Source organism: Schistocerca gregaria, chromosome 3 (assembly GCF_023897955.1).
Source record: "Schistocerca gregaria isolate iqSchGreg1 chromosome 3, iqSchGreg1.2, whole genome shotgun sequence".
Classification (NCBI taxonomy): domain Eukaryota; kingdom Metazoa; phylum Arthropoda; class Insecta; order Orthoptera; family Acrididae; genus Schistocerca; species Schistocerca gregaria.
The window spans coordinates 804,357,555-804,376,446 of NC_064922.1; the positions used below are offsets into that span (position 1 = coordinate 804,357,555).

Genomic DNA, 18,892 nt, shown 5'->3' on the forward strand with positions numbered 1-18,892 from the left:
GTGGGACACAATGGTAAAAGTCAAATATCAGATAAGGAATGACTCCATTGCTCATTTGACATGTTTCAGAGTTTATCCATAATCAGATATCCACTGCAGGTACATATGGCGTTTCAAGTTCCATATGAATAAACATTTTCAGACTAGTCTGCATCTGAAATATGCCATTTTAGAGAGAAAAATATAAGACACATTAGAGAGCTGTCAATAGCTACCGACTTGTTCCACCACTGGCGTCATTTTCCACATTTTTGAGAAGGTGATGTTTTCTAGAATAGTATCACACCTTACAAAACAATAATATCCCCAGGAAATCACAGTTTGGTATTTTCTTCGACCTGTTTAATACGTTTAATTATATATTTTTGTGTGATTGATCATATAGCCAACAAACACATAAAGTCATATATAAACAAAAGAATGTATAAAATTGTACTTAGTAATTCAAATAATACAGTCCAGAGACATAATTCTGATTATATATAATCCACATACCATCTAACATAGAAGAAGGAGAATTAGTTCTTTTTGCAGATGGCCCTAATATTGTGATCAATTAAAAGTATCATTGACTGGTTGTCTGCAAATGGTTTCAACTGCAGTTTTAAAAAGACACAACATATTCAGTTCTGCACATGTGAGGGCACTACACCAATTGTGTGTGTAACACATGGGGTGGAAGTAAATAGGGTGGAAACTTCAAATGTCTTAGGTGTCCCCACTGATGAGAATTTAATCGGAAAGAGAACATTTTGGGACTCCTAAAACAACTTACATCAGGCACATTTATACTCAGAACCACTGAAAATCTTGGGGAGAGAATAATCAGTAAGTTGAAGTATTTTACGCATTTTCATTTGTTATTGTCTTTTGGATTTATTTTCCCGGATGACTCGTCATTTTTTAGACATCTGTGTAAGGTATTGGCCATCCAGACTGCTACGTCACAGAATATTTATGCCTTTATGAAGTTTATGGTAAATAATCCACTGCAGTCCAAAAGGAACAACAAACTACGTAACTGCAATAACAGAAAAAAATGAGTTCATTATTCCACATTAGGGTTGCCTTGAAAACATGTGTGCATAATGCTGCGTTCGAAAGCTTTGAGAAGTTACATAGTAATATAATATGTCTGCCAGACACCAAAGTAGAATTTACAAACAAGGTGTAAAAGTTGCTCCTTGAGAACTCTTTCTGTTTCGTAGAAGTGTTCCTGTTAAGAGGAGTACTAATTTACATCTGTATAATGAAAAAAATACGCTTGTAAATAATGGCCAACATGTAGGCATATTTACAAATTAATTTGTTACGTAATGTAAAGGACTGGTTCCATGTAACTACGGGTTGTCGTACGAAAGATCTATGGACCTTGAACTAACTTACGTATCGATCCATCTACCTGAAGGGCCAGCGCAGCAATACTCTTTGCTTTGTAACATACTCTCTGATGGCGGTTGAAATTTAAAATTGTTGCGTCGTTAGATGGTTGTTTGTGGATTAGCTAGCGGTATGGCTGCGTCACTTGTTGCTCAATATGATGATTTAATAAGGTGCACTAATGTGATAACGGGAGGAGGCTGTGAGCCAGGTAGTTTTCATGCAGTGTACGCCTGAGGACACGTGTATGATGTCTTTTCTTCGAGGGTTGAACGAAGTGTCATTTTGTTTTCAGAGTTTATCAAGTTTGTATTAAACCAAGAAGAATGTCGGAAGCGATGGGTGGCATCGGAACAAGAATGCAAACGTCTTCGCCTAGAATTGGAAAAGCTGAACGCAGTGAAGGAGAACCTGGAAATGAATTTGAACATGGCACGCCGAATTGTTGACATGGAAAAGAAAAAGCGACGCCAAGCGGAAGAAGAGCGGGACTCATTGGTAAGGTGTTACATTGTTGTCTTTGCCAGCTGCCATCCTTCTCCTGCACCCGTGTGGTATACTGGTAGTTAACACCCCCTCCTACACCCCCTTCGTACTTTCTGAGCTGAATGTGGTAGTGGACCGCCACTTCGCCCCTCCCCCCAATCCCCGTTCTAGTCTAGCTGCGATGTGTGTGTCAGTTTTTGTGAGGGTATGATAAAGCCTTTGGAATATGAAGTTTCACCAACTATAAGAACCTAATTGCATTATCTGTTTACTTTTTTGATATCTACTAACATAATGTTCATCTAGAGCTAATGTATTACAAGAGTAAGGAGATAATTGTACTTGCACTTTGGGTGTTGAGTGATGCAGTTCTGCGAAGACGTCTGTGTTCTATAAATAATGATTTCATCAGTATACTGCCCTGACCTGAAAGCAGAACTGTGTACCTGTCACAAGTGGTGTCACTAACACTTTCTAAAATATGATGTTCCTCTTCTTGTGTAGTCCAAGATAACGTTCATGCTCATACTCTTTGCTGCTGCCATTATTTACTGTGGTGATACGGAAAGATTGAAATAAATTTTCACTGACCATTGGTCTTCTAAGAAAGTTATAGACCTAATTGCGATTAATGATTTATTTTTGTCAAATATCGTGCAGTGGCAACAGGTATGTTCCTCTTTATCTTTGTTGATGTGGTTTGTTACTAATGAGGATTGTATTCATGGCATCAGGCATTTCCAACACTGTCACTATAAAAAAAATTACTTTACTGTTTTACATGTTTGGTTAAATTACGATGCAGTGTAAACATTTGCAATTTTGTACAGCCCAAGAATTGTGAAGATATTGATTTTGCCAGTACCATCAATCTACTTTGACTTTAATAATTCAAATGGTGAACATAATGATTTGCCTAAGGACAATCTGTGTAAAACAAAATCAATTACAAGCATCAGTTATTCTCATGACATCACATGATGCAATGTAAGCTTTTACTTTGCATCCTAATGTGGCCCCAGGGTACTCTACAGAACACTCTGTGACCACAGCGTACACTCCAAAATAATATAGCTCAGTAAATAATGTTATTGTTCTGCATTTCTGTTTCGGGAATGTTGTCACAAACAATGATATCCACTAGATTTCATACAGAAATGTTTACATATCTGATGACAGCAATCTTCGGTGCAAAGAACAACACTCAACTTACTTTACTCATTGGCAAATAATTTACAGATACCATTTACATCCAACACTGCTGGGAATTGATAGTCGAAAACCATGCGTATTCCTTGAAAAATTGTTCCTGCAATATGTGGTTAACCTGTAATTTAGAACTGTAAACAAATACAGAGATTGATGCTTATGCAGTGTTGCATTGTTGATAGTCTTTTCAGTGTAATGAATTAGGAGGCAGGTTGGATGCCCAAGTGTGGTGTATCATCCTTATTCTGTTGTAGCAAGGAAAAAAAAAAACAGTGAAGTATAATGAGATGCAAGCAGTAATGATAGAAATATAATAATTTTTTAAGCATATAGCAGTATATATAGACAGCAAAATACTGCAAAGAACAGTATCATTTACTAATTCAAATAGAAAGAAAGAAATTGTAATTCAAATGCTCTTCCATCTTGGATATAACATTGTTTTCCTTTACATCCTGATCAAAAAAATGCAGTACACTTACAGGTAAGAAATCAAATCTTTTCATAGCATTTGTTGTTAAATTCATACAACTGTGCATATAATGTTGGAGGAAGAGGCCCAAACACAATCTTTGATACTAAGTCACAAAAGGAATTGACATCAACTGTGTCTCTCGTGCTGAATCACATCACGTTCCAGTTCATGTGAAAGCTGGAAATGTCCTATATATTTGAAAGCCACATAGGCCTGCTGCTCAACCTGCAGTTGTTCAGATGAAACATTTTCATAAGCTGAGCAACAGTTGTCCCATTTACATCTGTGGAAAATCTTCATTAGAATAGTGTTAGTAGCAGTAATTTGGAACTGCTTGCTGTACTGTACCTGTGTTGCTTGCTGTACTGTGCCTCTGTTGCAAGAAATCTTCATAAGATTGAATGCCTTTGAAGAGACAAAGAACCTATTAGTAGTCCATATTTTGTGGAATACCAATGTTTACAGATCTTCAGGTGTCAAGATGTAATTGTATGATAATAGCTCTTCTGATTAGGCATTTTACAGTTCCACCAATATCATTACAGGGACTTTTCACATGGCTTGAAGCAAAAATGTGCCATTCTGCTTCAATCCCAAAATTTTCTTGATTGTAAATCGGGTCTGTGAGGATGTGTGTGTCACAGCACCATCACTGAAGTATAATTTAAATAAATAAACTGCCTGTCTGCAAGCTGCAGTTTGACATTGTTGACAAAATGTCTTAGAAGTACATGCGCATTTGTAGTATTAAGCTGCATTTTTCTAAATTTTAGATGGAAAAATAGTGAGTTTAATGTTTTTGTAAAGCATTTTAGTCACATGACCAACATTAGAACCCCGAAAACTCGATAACTCGGCAAGCCTACATTTATTTGTCTTTGAAAAAAAAAAAAAATGTACACGCACAGTATTTTTGTAAAAGCAAATTTAATTTACAGTAGTAATCAGTCTTGGAGATTATTACAGGGCAATAAATACATAGCTCTGAAAAGACTGACATTATATTCATTTAAATACTAAACTACAATTAAAAGAATAAAACATAAAGTATTGCTGTCACACAGTAACAGCACTTGGAATAAGTGAAATAGTTAATTTAGGCTTACTTTGAATTAGGCTCACGGTTCATTAAATAAAAACAATATCGCAAAGTTAATGCTTTAATACAGTTGATTAAGTTAATACAGTATTCCTAACACTTTCATTCAAAATGTATGTAAATAGTGGGGTTAAATTGGTTCTTACACCCTAAAAATATTCGAAAATAACTAACACAGTAATATGGTACTAAACTACTACTAATATTTTGAAATTGAAAATTATGTATGTATTTAATTCTCTATTTTATAAAGATTTTCAAGATTGCTCTAAATGTCATTATTAGGGCTAGAGCGTCTTTAGAAAGGTGCAAATGTCGACTGTCTGACTAGATTGCTGAATATGGAGTCGTTGATGACTGGTCAGATATCCAATTCGCCCAAAACATCTCAGGGGGAATGAAGAACAACCAAGTTGTTCAGTCACTTTTTTGGTAGATGCATCATATTCTAGCCATGTATATTTGATCAACCAAGACTTCTGAAACAGTTTTCCTTTACCGGATTGTCCAGGTTCCGGCTCTGAATGGTTCTCGTCTGAAGATAACAAAGCAATTGAGGACACAATAATTGTTGGAGGTTGACTTGCAGTATCAACTACTTCCAAGCACACCTTTTTGGTAACAAATTTATCCATTGCAAACTTAATTCACAATACACTAGAGAGACTAAAGTAAACGAATAAAATATAGTCATATAAAATAGTCCAATAGACGCTAAAGTGGGAACACTACACACATCTACAGCATCCACTGAACGAAACTATCCACACTGAATGACTGCAACAGCAGGGTGGGTTTTATATAGCCGCGGCATTGTAATGTGTTGAAGTGTCAAGGCGACGCGAGGTGGAGGGTTCCAGGTGCTTCGGCTGCATTTCTTTTGATGTCACTGCGGCCAGAGTACTGGCCTGCCGGCGCCAGACTTTCCCTGTAAGTTCGAGCACTGGGACAAATTCTAAGTGTGTCCATAGCACCGTAACACTATCATAATTCACACCACTTGTTTTCAGTTAACCTGCTTACTACTGTAATAATTATTTGTTTTAACTCGTTACTGAATGTATTTTAAAAGGCAATTATCCTCAAACAAGGAAAATAAAAAATTCCAATATAATTTTGTGATTTTACAAATGATGATGTAACTAATAATCTACCCCCTCCTGAAATGAATTTTTGAGGGGGCACAGGCCCCATGGAGTCAGCACCTGTGTGTACAGCACGTGCTCAGTTATTTTACAGAACTTTAGCGTACTGCAAATGGATGCTGGGTTGCCTGAGAATTATCGCACTAACGTCCTGCAACTTGCCTTGTATCAAGAAACTATAATTTTCTGTCAAGTCTGGAATTACTAGGATATCAGAATGGGCTGTATTTTCCATGCAGTATTGTAATTTTGAAGATTGCATTTTGGTTGTGTAATGATGTTGCTGCAGATCATCAACCATCTTGACCAGGTATTCACAGAATTCACTAAGAGGCAGCTGGAGTCTTGTTATGGTGGTTCTGCCCATGTGCATCCGTCTATACAAACTGATCTACTCTGCAAATCACTCACGTGCCTGGCAGAGGGTTCATCAAACCACCTTCACAGAAATTCTGTGTTATCACAATCTTGAACAGCGGATGGAAAAATGAACACCTATGTCTTTCTGTGTGAGCTGTAATTTCCCTGATTTTAGTATGATGATCATTTCTCCCCATGTAGGTTGACGTCAGAAAAAATCTTTCGCATTTGGAAGAAAAAGTTAGTGACTGAAATTTCATGAGAAGATTCCGCCACAGCAAAAAGAGCCTTTGTTTTAATTATGTCCTTGACACAGTGTCCCTAATTTCTCGATAATACAAAACTTACTGCTCTGTAGATCCTGTCTGGTAAAGAACTCGCACCATGCAGCAGTATTTCCAAAAGAGGATGGACAGGGTGCCATTATGACCTTATTACTTTAGGACATGGTGTAGAAAAGATCTGAGGATGGTTATTACGGTCTGAAACAGGTCATCGTCAAAAGAATTGATATTGTGATCAAAGACTGGAATAAAAATCATTTGATAGTGTAGGTAGTCTCTGTAGTAGACCCGTTGCATCTTCTGAGCATTCTGCTAAACAGTCTTTGGTTCACCTTCCCCACAACATTTTCTGTGTGTTCTTCCAAATTTAAGTGGTTCGGAATTCCTGGGTATAGAAGTGAATTTACAGTCTTATTATGATCATCTCTCAGATCCATCTGATGTCCAATGAATTCTTATACAGTGCCCTTTCCAGGACATTGGGCATGTTGTCTCCAGTGATGGAAAGATAATCTTTCCTTCCTGCACAAAGTCTTGAAAAATTGTCATTTTAATAAAACTTCTCATCTTGTTTCATAGTTTCAGGTAACATAATTTGACGATTCCTGCATTCTGGAGAAGCAAATACACGACTGTCTAACTTTCCTTGCTGTATATACCATGTGCCCTGTGACACCAAAAGTAGCTGTTATTCTAGCAGTGCGCCATGAAGGTGGGACAAGTGTTGAAACTTGAATATGTTCGCTGCGAGTTTAAGTTATACATGGCCAAATTAGGCGGTTCATTACATCAAAAAATCTTCGCCCTGCTTTCATGGACTTGCATTGCTTACTTTCTGCACCGTAGAATCAGGATTCAAGACTTTATGAATTTTCTGGTTTACTGCACAGCTGATTTGATGTTTTGTTTCCAGAAGCTTGTTTGAAGGTGACAGGAGCTCACTTCAGTGGTAACATTCTGAGCAATGTGACAGACTTGTTCAGGGACTGTCGAGAAATGCTGGATGGGTCATGGCCTTCATCTGAATTACTTGAGCTGGCTACTTTACTTTCAGCAGTATTGAAGCAGGTACAACACAAATATTGGCCAGCTTCACATGCAGCTTCATCCACTTCACGCATGGCTTCTGTAAAAGAGAAAGTTTCATGCTTTACAGTTCAGGAGAAACCTCAATAGCATGATTAATTCAAGTGACTTATTTGAAACTGCTGCTGGTAATACCTCTACTTTACATAAATTTTAGAAAACAATTGCAGGCTACACATTCAGTACTCAATACACAAATAATATTTATAGTGATGAAATTGCTTACTTGTAAGTCTCCTATGCCTGGAGAATGAATCAGCACAACACAGTTGCTGATGTGAGTGCCAGACATCTTTTTGTGATGGAAACATCTCTAGTATCCTGGATCAATCACATCTTTCAGTAACAATTTTTCAAGGAATTCACATCGTTTTTAATTACCAATTCTCTTTAGTGATGAATGTGGAGTGGCATTTTCATTTTATTCTTCGTCAGTCAATAAAATGCATTCGCAGTTGTCAAGACAAAGAAGAATATTCTGTGAGGTGTGTAAACATTTCAGCAAAAATCAAGTTGAGATTCAGTTGTCTACATCCTGCCCTTGCCCCCTACCCCCTTCCTCCAGGTCTTTGAAGTTTGTGAAATTTTATGTTTTCTTTTTTTCCAGTGGAGTCATCTTTACGTGACAGTAAGAACTATTAATTGCAGTGTGAAATGCTTTTCACTGTAATTTTTACTTAACACTATGATTAAAGAGTTAAAAAGCACAAGGTGGGTTCTGAACTGTTTTATTGTCCGAAGTTACAAATTTATTTTTTAAATTTTATTTGATTTATTTTTCGAAAGAATCATGAAATCTTTGAACAGCCTGAAAAAAGTGAATGTTTCAACATTTTCTGCAAACAACCTGTATGATGCATCCAACTTTTTATGTGTTGTATGGACTTAATGGCCTGTGTACTGGACACATTAAAAACTGATATCTACAGGTCAACTCATTATTAAGTAGTTTTTGTGGTCTTCAGTGCAGAGACTGGTTTGATGCAGCTCTCCATGCTACTCTATCCCGTGCAAACTTCTTCATATCCCAGTACCTACTGCAACCTACATTCTTCTGAATCTGTTTAGTGTACTTACCCCTTGGTCTCCCTCTAAGATTTTTATCCTCCATGCTGCCCTCCAACACTAAATTGCTGATCCCTTGATGCCTCAGATTATGCCCCACCAACTGGTCCCTTCTTCTAGTCAAGTTGTCACAAACTTCTCTCCTCTCCAATTCTATTCAGTACCTCGTCATTAGTTATGTGATCTACCCGTCTAATCTTTAGCATTCTTCTGTAGCACCACATTTCGAAAGCTTCTATTCTCTTATTGTCTAAACTATTTATCGTCCACATTTCACTTCCATATATGGCTACACTCCATACAAATACTTCCAGAAACGACTTTCTGACATTTAAATCTATACTCGATGTTACCAAATTTCTCTTCTTCAGAAACGCTTTCTTTCCATTGCCTTTCTACGTTTTATATCCTCTCTACTTCGACCATCATCAGTTATTTTGCTCCCCAAATAGCAAAACTCCTTTACTACTTTGTCTCATTTCCTAATCTAATTCCCTCAGCATCACCCGACTTAATTCGACTACATTCCATTAGCCTCGTTTTGCTTTTGTTGATGTTCAACTTATGTCCTCCTTTCAAGACACTGTCCATTCCGTTCAACTGCTCTTGCAGGTCCTTTGCTGTCTGACAGAATTACAATGTCATCGGCGAACCTCAAAGTTTTTATTTCTTCTCCATGGATTTTAATAACTACTCCGAACTTTTCTTGTGTTTCCTTTACTGTTTGCTCAATGTGCAGATTGAATAGCATCGGGGCTAGGCTACAACCCTGTCACACTCCCTTCCCAACCACTGCTTCCCTTTCGTGCCCCTCGACTCTTATAACTGTCATCTGATTTCTGTATAAATTGTAAATAACCTTTCACTCCCTGTATTTTCCCCTGCCACCTAGTAAGTAGTAGATCTCTGAAAATTTGTAAATTCGTGCCTGGCTGACGAGCTACACACTCTTGAGCATTCAAAACTAATTTTCCTCAAAAGGGTTAGTTAGGACAGTGCTGTTTGAGAGTTTCACTGTTAAGACATATAGGTATCATTGTACCAAATATGACTAAATTCTGGGATGGTATCATCACCTGGGGACAATGCATGGAATGACCCTCTATCTTTCTCCAGTATTTGTAGATCACACACAATCTTTATTTCCCTTATTTCATTGTGTTGCTTCAAACTGTGGACAGACTTCTCAGTTATGCCTTAATGACAATAACGGTGATGAACATTCAAGCATGTCGGTTCACATTTGTATGCACACACAGTATGGCTGCAGGGTGTTTCTAAGATATATTCTCACACTGCCCTTTAATGTGCGTTATTGAGTTATCTTGGCACATGGCACAATTTAAAACTTATCTACTGACTTTTGCAGGTATTTTTAACACATTCTTGTAAAATAAGCACCACACAGAAAAATAATGAGAATGAGTAAATTTTTGCATTTGTGGCTGCAACTATTGGTTAGTGACAGTGATGGACCGAATCGGTGTGGCCAAGCTCATCCTCTGATTGGTTGTTGCTATCGTAACTGTCAGTTACTTTGTGCCTTCTCATGCTAAACGGAGATTAAGGCCAAGTACAGAATAGAAGTGTGGATATCTTTCCTTTTGTCACTTGTTCTATATAAAGCTGTCGACATCTCTGACTTGAGCAGCTGGTTAACAAAGCTGTGGCCAGCAATGGAAACGTTGGCTCTGCTAACAGTGCCTGTCTTTTCATACATGTTATCAGTACTGTTCCTCACCCCCCACCCTGCGAGTCCGGGGGTTAGAATAGGCCTGAGGTATTCCTGCCCGCCTTAAGAGGCAACTAAAAGGAGTGTCACACTTTGTGGCCCTTAGTTCAGGTCTCATTCTATGGTTTGACCTGTCACTCAAAATTTTACAGAAGTGTGGGCCATATGGGGGAAGGATGCCTTACGTGGTGTAAGAGTGCCCTTAGATTTGATCTCCTGAATCTCTTGTCATGGCTTTGCATCTCCACCTGCGATTCAACTATTTGGGTGAGGACGGTTTCCGGAGTATGTCATCTTCTTCCATTGTTACCTGTCCTCTTTCTCCTCATGACAATATTGGATTTCTCTGCACCCAATATCCAGCACAGTAGCCAGTCCATTGTGGTGGGGCCTTTATGTACCCAATTGGTGGTAGCCCCTTGACAACACAGGGATCGCACTGCTGGTGCATGAGCTGTAAACTCGCCTCCGTATGCCAAGGAGTAGATGCCTATCTTCTGGGGCGTCAGGACTCCTGGCAATGTCCATCATGTCAGTTGGCCTTTGCTGTGGCTGGGTGGCGCATGTGGGGAGAGCCCCAGATCGGAGTGGGTGGCATCAGGAAGGATGACCCGCAATAAATTGGACTAAGTCATGTCTTGCTGGTGACCGTACGGCACCAGAAGTCTCTAAGAAGGGCGAGATAGAATACAATGCTAACAGGTATGACCCTAAATAATTTCCCTCCCTCGATACACCATGGGAGGAACTTAGAGCTACAGAATGGAGAGAGCCATATTCGCCTCTGTTTTAGTCTGTAGCAGAACCGATGGGGACTCCTTTTCTACTGAACAAGCCTCAATTTTTCACTGAACACCTTCAGGATAAGTTCGTAGGAGTGACAGCATTGTCAAAGATGCGAAATGGCCCAGTCTTGATTCAGACCACATCCCCAGTCCAATCCAAGCGTTTCTCACTTGTGACAAGCTGGGTGATATTTCTGTTTCCGTCACTCCCCATGAAAGCCTCAACATGGTCCAGGGGATTATTTTCCATCGTGACCTCCTCTTTCAGTGCGATGACGAGCTCCGCGCCAATTTAGAATGTCGGGGTGTTCATGTCATCTGGCTTGTTTACTGGGGACCTAAAGACAACAGGGTTGCTACTGTTACCTTCATCTTGGCATTTGAGGGTGATTCATTGGCGGAATGGGCCAAGGTGATGGTTTACCGCTGTGACGTTAAACAATACGTCCCTCCCCATATGCGGTGCTTCACATGCTGAAAGTTCAGACACGTCTTCCCGCAGCACTTCCAGCGCCACATGTCGAGACTGCGGACATCCACTACACCCAGATACTCCATGTGCACCACCTACCACTTGCATCAACTGTGGAGAGCACCACTCTCTCCTGCTTGCCAGACTGCCCAGTACTCCAAAAGGAGTAGAAAATTGTGGAGTACAAGACCCTGGATTGGTTGACATACACAGAGGCTAAACGTAAATTCGAAAGTTTACAGCCCATTCTGTTGATGTTGACATATGCTTGCAGCTACATCACCATCGCTATCCCAAGTGTCAGTGGTTCTTCACCATGTTCCATGAACAGTGGGCCCTCCGGGGCACCAGAATACATCCACCTCTTTGGTGGTAGGGGGCAAATCTTCCTTCGTTGCTCCCAAAGCACCTACTTTGGGACCAAGCACCCCCCCCCCCCCCCCCCCCCCCCAAATACACAGAACATCAGACCCCTCCCACCTGCCAGAGCAACAGCCTCCTCCGGCTCCTCTCGTGTGGAAGGTGTCCCTTTGGTCCTATCTTCTGAAGCCTCCACTAATGCCACGGTGGACACTTGCCAGTGGTTCAAGGAGCCTAAAGCTGCTGGATAAAAGCTTCATGGTCTTCCTGCGTGCCTGAAGCTGTTTTGAGAAATCTTACCAGCAAGCCCCTAAGGAGAAGTGAGAGAACAAGCAAATTTAGTAGTCTGCTAAGAAACAGGACTCTCTGGGTGCCTCATCCACAGTAGAAATGGCTACAAAAACTTAGTGTGCGCAGCAGGTGACCCTGAGGCATAACCTGCCTCTTGCATGCTTCATTCCTTCCCAGCCTCACGATAACATCATCCTCCAGTGAAATTGCAGTGTTTTTTTCCACAGTCTGCCTGAGATACGACATGTGGTGAGCTTTACACCTGCTTTTCTGCATTGCCCTCCAGGAAACCTGTTTCCTGTGCAATGCGGACCCCTACCCACCATGGCTATAAGGGATATTACAGGAACTGTAGCAACTATAATAGTGTGTCAGGTGGAGTTTACTGTCACAACTCGACTTCTGCCTCTTAAATACTGGGACCGCCACACATTTCAGTGTGGCACACGGCACATATTCGGCCATTGGTCTCTCGGTTTGCAGTCCTGGCCTTCTCCCATTTATCCACTGGAGAGCACATGACGACCTGTGAAGCAGTGACCACTTCCCCATTTTTCTGTCTTTGGCCTAGCATCAGGCCCATGGACGCCTGCCCAGGTGGGCCTTAAACAAGGTAGACAGGGAAACTTTCCCCTCTCCTGTCACCGTTGAATATCCCCCACATGGTAACATTGATGTGGTTGTTAAGCAGGTAACTACAATGATCGATTCTGGGGCCGAAAACCCAATCCCTCGTTCTTTAGGGTACCCCGGCGAAAGACAGTTCCTTGGTGGTTGCCACAAGTCACTGAGGCAATCAAGGAGTATCGGCGAGCTCTACAGCGGCATAAGTGGCACCCTTCCCTGTAGCACTCATAGCCTTTAAACAGCACTGTGCTCGCGTTCGCCAGCTTATCAAAAGGTGGAAACAAGAGTGTTGGGAGTGGTACATGTAGACCTTTGGGTGCCATACGTCACCTTCCCAAGCCTAGGCAAAGATCAAACGAGTTTTTGGGTACCAGACACCCAGCAGGTGTTCCTGGTGTTAACATAAATGGCTTGTTATCTACCGACTCAAATGCGATTGCCAAGCACTTTGCTGAGCATTATCTCGCGCCTCTGTGTCGGAGGATTATCCCCCAGCCTTTCACATTCTCAGACAGCAGATGGAAGGGAAAGTCCTCTCATTCACTATACGCCACAGTGAACCCTATAACACCCCATTTACGGAATGGGAGCTCCTCAGTGCCCTTGCACATTGCCCCGACGCAGCTCCTGGGCCCGATCCGATCCACAGTCAGATAATTAAACATCTCTTGTCTGACTGCAAGTGATGTCTCCTCTTGATCTTTAACTGGATCTGGTGTGATGGTGTCTTTCCATTGCACTGGCAGGAAAGCACTGTCATGAGTGCTCAAACCCAGCAAAAACCCACTTGATGTGGATAGCTATCTGACCATCAGCCTCATCATCATTCTTAGCAAGTTGCTGGAACGTGTGGTGTGTCGGCGGTTCAGTTAGGTCCTGGAGTCACGTGGCCTACTGGCTCTGTGCCAGGGCGGCTTCCGCCTCGGTCGCTCTACCACTGATAACCTGGTGTCTCTCGAGCCTCGAGTCTGCCATCTCAACAGCCTTTTCCAGACACCAGCACCTTGTTGCAGTCTTTCTCTGATTTACTGAAAGCGTATGACACCACCTGGCGTCGTCATATCCTTGGCACATTGTAAGAGTTGGGTATCCGAGACCCGCTCCAGAGTTTTGTACAGAATTTCCTGTCTCTTCGTACTTTCTGTGTACAAGTTGGTGCCTCCCATAGTTACCCTCATATCCAGAAGAATGGGGCTCCGCAGGGCTCTGTATTGAGTGTATCTTTATTTTTACTGGCCATTAATGGTCTGGAAGAGCTGTAAGGCCATCCGTCTCACCCTCCCTGTATGCAGACAACTTCTGCATTTTCTGCTCCACCAGTACTGGAGTTGCTGAGTGGCACCTACAGGGAGCTATCCACAAGGTGCAATCATGGGCTCTAGCCCACGGTTTCCAGTTTTCGGCCGCAAATGTGCTATGCACTTCCGTCGGCTTCTTACCATTCTTCTGGAACCAGAACTTAACCGTACTGACGATCCCCTCTCTGTAGTGGAGACGTACTGATACTTAGGACTGGTTTTTGACACCTGATTGTCTTGTCTTCCTCACCTTAAGGGGAAATGCTAGCAGCACCTCAATGTCCTTCGCTGCCTGAGCAACACCAACTGGAGTGCAGATCGCTCTATGCTGCTGCAGCTCTACAGAGCCCTTGTTCCATCCTGCCCTGACTATGGGAATCTGGTTTATGGTTCACCGGCGCCCTCAGTGTTGCGTTTACTCAACCTGGTGCACCACTGTGGCATTCACCTAGCGGCGGGAGCTTTTAGGACAAGTCTGGTGACCAGTGTCCTTTTGGAGGCTGGAGTGCCTCCATTGCAGGTTAGGTGTGCACAACTGCTGGCCAGTTATGTAGCACACATTCATAGTTCTCGTGTTCATCCAAATCACCATCTCCTTTTCCCACCCACGGCAGTTCATCTCCCTAATCGGCGGCCCAGGTCAGGGCTTCCAATTGCAGTTCGTGTCCGATCCCGTCTTTCCAAACTGGAGTCCTTGCCTTTACCACCTATACTTGAGGTCCATTCATGTGCACCTCCATGGTGTACACCTAGGCCGCAGCTTCGCCTGGACCTTTCACATGGCCCTAAGGACTCAGTTAACCCCGCAGCTCTCCGCTGCCACTTCCCCTCGATTCTTGACAAGTACAGAGGCCACAAAGTGATTTACACGGGCAGCTCGATGACTGACGCTCACGTCGACTTCACGTATGTCCACGGAGGACGTATTGAACAGCATTCCTTGCCCGATGCGTGTAGTGGTTTCACTGCCGAGCTGGAGGCTATATCAGGTGCTCTTGAGCACACCCGTTCATGTCCTTGGGAGACATTTCTTCTGTGTACTGATTCCTTGAGCAGCCTACAAGCTCTCTACTAGTGCTGCTATTGTCATCCTTTGGTAACGACCATTCAGGAGTCCATCTATGCGCTGGAATGGTCTGGTCATTCCGTGGTGTTTGTGTGGACCCGAGATCACGTGGGAAGCCCAGGCAACGAACTTGCAGACAGGCTACACAGAAACCGCTTAAGGAGATTGATTTCTCTGCAACTGACCTGTGTTCAGTACTGCGCCACAAGGTTTTTGCAGTTTTGGGAGATGAAATGGCATAACCTCAGCATTCTCAACAAACTGTGTGTCATGAAGGAGACTATGAACGTGTGGCTGTCCTCCATGCAGGCCTGTCGCAGGGGCACTGTGGTTCTCTGCCAGCTCCACATTGGCCACTCTTGGTAGACACATAGGTATCTCCTGCACCGTGATAAGCCACCTCAGTCTCAGTGCAGCACCCGGCTGACAGTGGCCCATATCTTGGTGAGCTGTTCTCTGGATGCCCTGCAACAGACTCTTCATTTACAGGACTCTTTGCCATTAATTTTAGCTGATAAGGCCTCATCGGCTAATTCAGTTTTATGTTTTATACGCGACGGTGGGTTTTATCATTCTATATATGTTTTAGTGCATGTCCTTTGTCCCATTTGTGTTCTCCACTCTAATACTTTCAGGGTAGATGTTTTAATGTATCGCAGAATGGCTGGTTTTTCCGTTTTATTCTTGTGGTCGGCCAGCCACAGTCATCTGCTCTCTTGTTTTTACCCCTTCTGTCTGTTTCTCGTTTCTCTCTATGGTTCTATTTTGCTCTTTTTGTCCCCAGTAGTGGTGGTTGTCCTACCATTCTTCTTGTTCTTCCTTTTTCTTGTTACTTTGCTGTACATCTCCTTTCCTTTGTTCTTTTTGTGTAATTATTTTACTGGGAACAAGGGACTGATGGCCTTGCATTTTGGTGCCTTCTCCTCCTCTTCTAAACCAACCATGTGTTGCGCAGGAACACCTACTGCACTCACGTTATTTGACTGGTGGGTGTGATTTCATTCTTGGTTTGTATTTCTTCACATTGCTGTCCTGTTAGGTGCACAGAGACATTTGCACATTATTCCAGCTTTACATAAATGCAAATGTGTCCACACCAATACGTTCTTCCAAGGTGGGGGGACACCACATGTTGCTTGACAGGTGACAGTTTTGCTTTGAGAAACCTTCAGTAATGACTGCATTATCTCTAGGCAGTTTCAAGATGTTTGGCCTTCCAGACCTCCCTGCCTAAATCCATGTTACTTCTGGTTGTGTGGATATCTGGAAGATCATGTCTATCAGGAATGTATCTGGACACTTCCCGACCTGAAGGATAACATATGGTGACATATTACTCTAATTACACCAGATATGCTGTGAGCTAGAGCTGTGTTAGAGATGCAGCGTGTTCCTGAGTCAGGAGACGATATTAAACACACATTGTAAAATGTGACAATATCATAATAACCATGCTCCAGATCTAGTGTTGTCATGTGTTTGATGGTTCCTCCCCTTTTCCTGCACCCAAACCGCATTGACTGCTTATAGCATCATATTTTCACCTGGCGGCAGAAAGTGAAAATATTATTTTTTTCTGCATACTTCATAAGTACACCAATTAGGAAATGCGCTACCATGTTCCAGCATCCTATGATGTGTATAGCCCACACTGCAGCACTCAGAACATTGTCAGTTTAAGTATAACCACCCAGTACATGCTGTTAAGGTGTAAACATTTTCATTTATTTTATTTCCATTTTAGCTTAGTGATATGCAGCTTGTGCTATGTTGAAACCAAAACTTTTTGTTTTGCAGGAGAAGCAGATTGGTCTGGTGAGAGAGGTAGTATTCATAGAAAACAGAATAAATGATGAAACAAAAGAAAGACTTGCATTCTTAAATAACACTGTCAGCCGCAGTCGTGTCAGCATAGGGAGACAAGATGCTAACATCCTTGAAGCACAGAGACTCAGTGCAATAAAAGAAGACTGTGATACTACAGGTATCAATACAGGATTACTTCCTAATTGTTTGATTTATGCTTTCATTGTATTTTTTGTGGTTTTGACAGGCACCTAAACAAGACTTAAAATGTCACAGAGCTTGGGGATGTCCTTCAGAATTAACTTGCACAGGAAACACATACAAAACGTATATTGTACTGCTGCTGCCGCAGCCACCACCATTGCTAGACCTGTGCAGGTGTTGTCAGGGGAGTTCCTGTGAAGAGAAAGGTGGTGGTTATGGGGAGGAAAGGGTATATCTGAAAAGTGGAATGTACTGCCCATAAGCCATCCCACAGTCTCAAAGGGATATCCACTGATCATCCAATCTATTGTCCTGCATAATCTATTTATTTATTTATTTATTTATCTGTGTTGCACAACTATTCCCAACTCATTGCCACATTGGCCATACCCTGTTGAACAGTGAAATGGAATACTCATTCTACAGTCACCCACACACATCCTATTCATGTAATAGTATGTAATTTATCCTAACAGAGGAAGTACCACCTGTGAAAGAACTCATACCCTACACCAGTCCTGCTGTAACTTTTGGCCGGCTGGAGTGGCCGTGCGGTTCTAGACGCTACAGTCTGGAGCCGAGCGACCGCTACCGTCACAGGTTCGAATCCTGCCTCGGGCATGGATGTGTGTGGTGTCCTTAGGTTTAATTATATGTAAGTTCTAGGCAACTGATGACCTTGGAAGTTAAGTCGCATAGTGCTCAGAGCCGTTTGAACCTTTTTTTTTTTTCCCCCAGCCTTTTTGTGTTAGTATGGCCACTGCCCAAGTGTGACATAGTTGAGTTGACCACCAAGTGCCAGAACATGCTGCTGAACACAGTGCTGCCGGTGCAACATGTGTGTGGGGGGGGGGGACTGAAGCTTCTGATTCAGTGCTTTAGATGCATACTAAATAAAATAGTTCCGTGTCATATTTATCCAAGTTTGCAGCTGATGGAAAATGTTTTGACAGGCAGAATGTTGCTGGTTATATTGATGAACGTTCAGCTAAAGACAGAAAAAAATTTGAGCTCTCCAGGAAAGTCTTACTATCGCCAGTGTCAATATTGTATGTTAATGGCCTCACAGAAGTTATTAATTGCATCTGACTTTTCACAGATGAGGCAAGTTTCTGTAAGATACTGTCAAAATTACTACTAGTACCGTCAGATAGAAAGAAGACATCGATGTGGTGCAAAGCTTTTTCAGGAACTTGTAATGCAGGAAAAGTTGAGATTCGTCTTACATAAAGTGTTATGGTGGTTATATACCCAGTCGTCAATTAGGCCACCAATTATCGGCAACTGTCAACATGGTATAACAGTGGACACTAGAGTAAAGTCATTTGTAGCTGATGCAAATAGCACACACGACATTCACCTTCAAATGTATTTCTTAATACTTTCATGGGTGTGTTATTTTGTAGCAAGTCAATGTCAAAATAAACCAGATTTTTTTTTTTTGGACAACAAGATATTTGGCACATCCAGACATTTTTTTTTTGGTCATCAGTCTACTGACTGATTTGATGCGGCCCGCCACGAATTCCTTTCCTGTGCTAACCTCTTCATCTCAGAGTAGCACTTGCAAGCTACGGCCTCAATTATTTGCTTGATGTATTCCAATCTCTGTCTTCCTCTACAGTTTTTACCCTCTACAGCTCCCTCTAGTAGCATGGAAGT

General features: G+C 41.9%; 1 protein-coding gene across 1 annotated transcript in view; it reads left to right on the forward strand.

The window, feature by feature from the left end:
* Positions 1 to 1,142: 1,142 nt before the first annotated feature.
* The window catches only part of LOC126354368 (rac GTPase-activating protein 1), a 139,127-nt gene continuing 121,377 nt past the window's right edge, over positions 1,143 to 18,892 (forward strand). Inside the window, exons 1-3 of the mRNA XM_050003951.1 lie at positions 1,143 to 1,591; positions 1,676 to 1,878; positions 17,018 to 17,204. Coding sequence (XP_049859908.1) covers positions 1,486 to 1,591; positions 1,676 to 1,878; positions 17,018 to 17,204 — 496 coding nt within the window. The 5' untranslated portion in view covers positions 1,143 to 1,485. The remainder of the gene's footprint in view (positions 1,592 to 1,675; positions 1,879 to 17,017; positions 17,205 to 18,892) is intronic.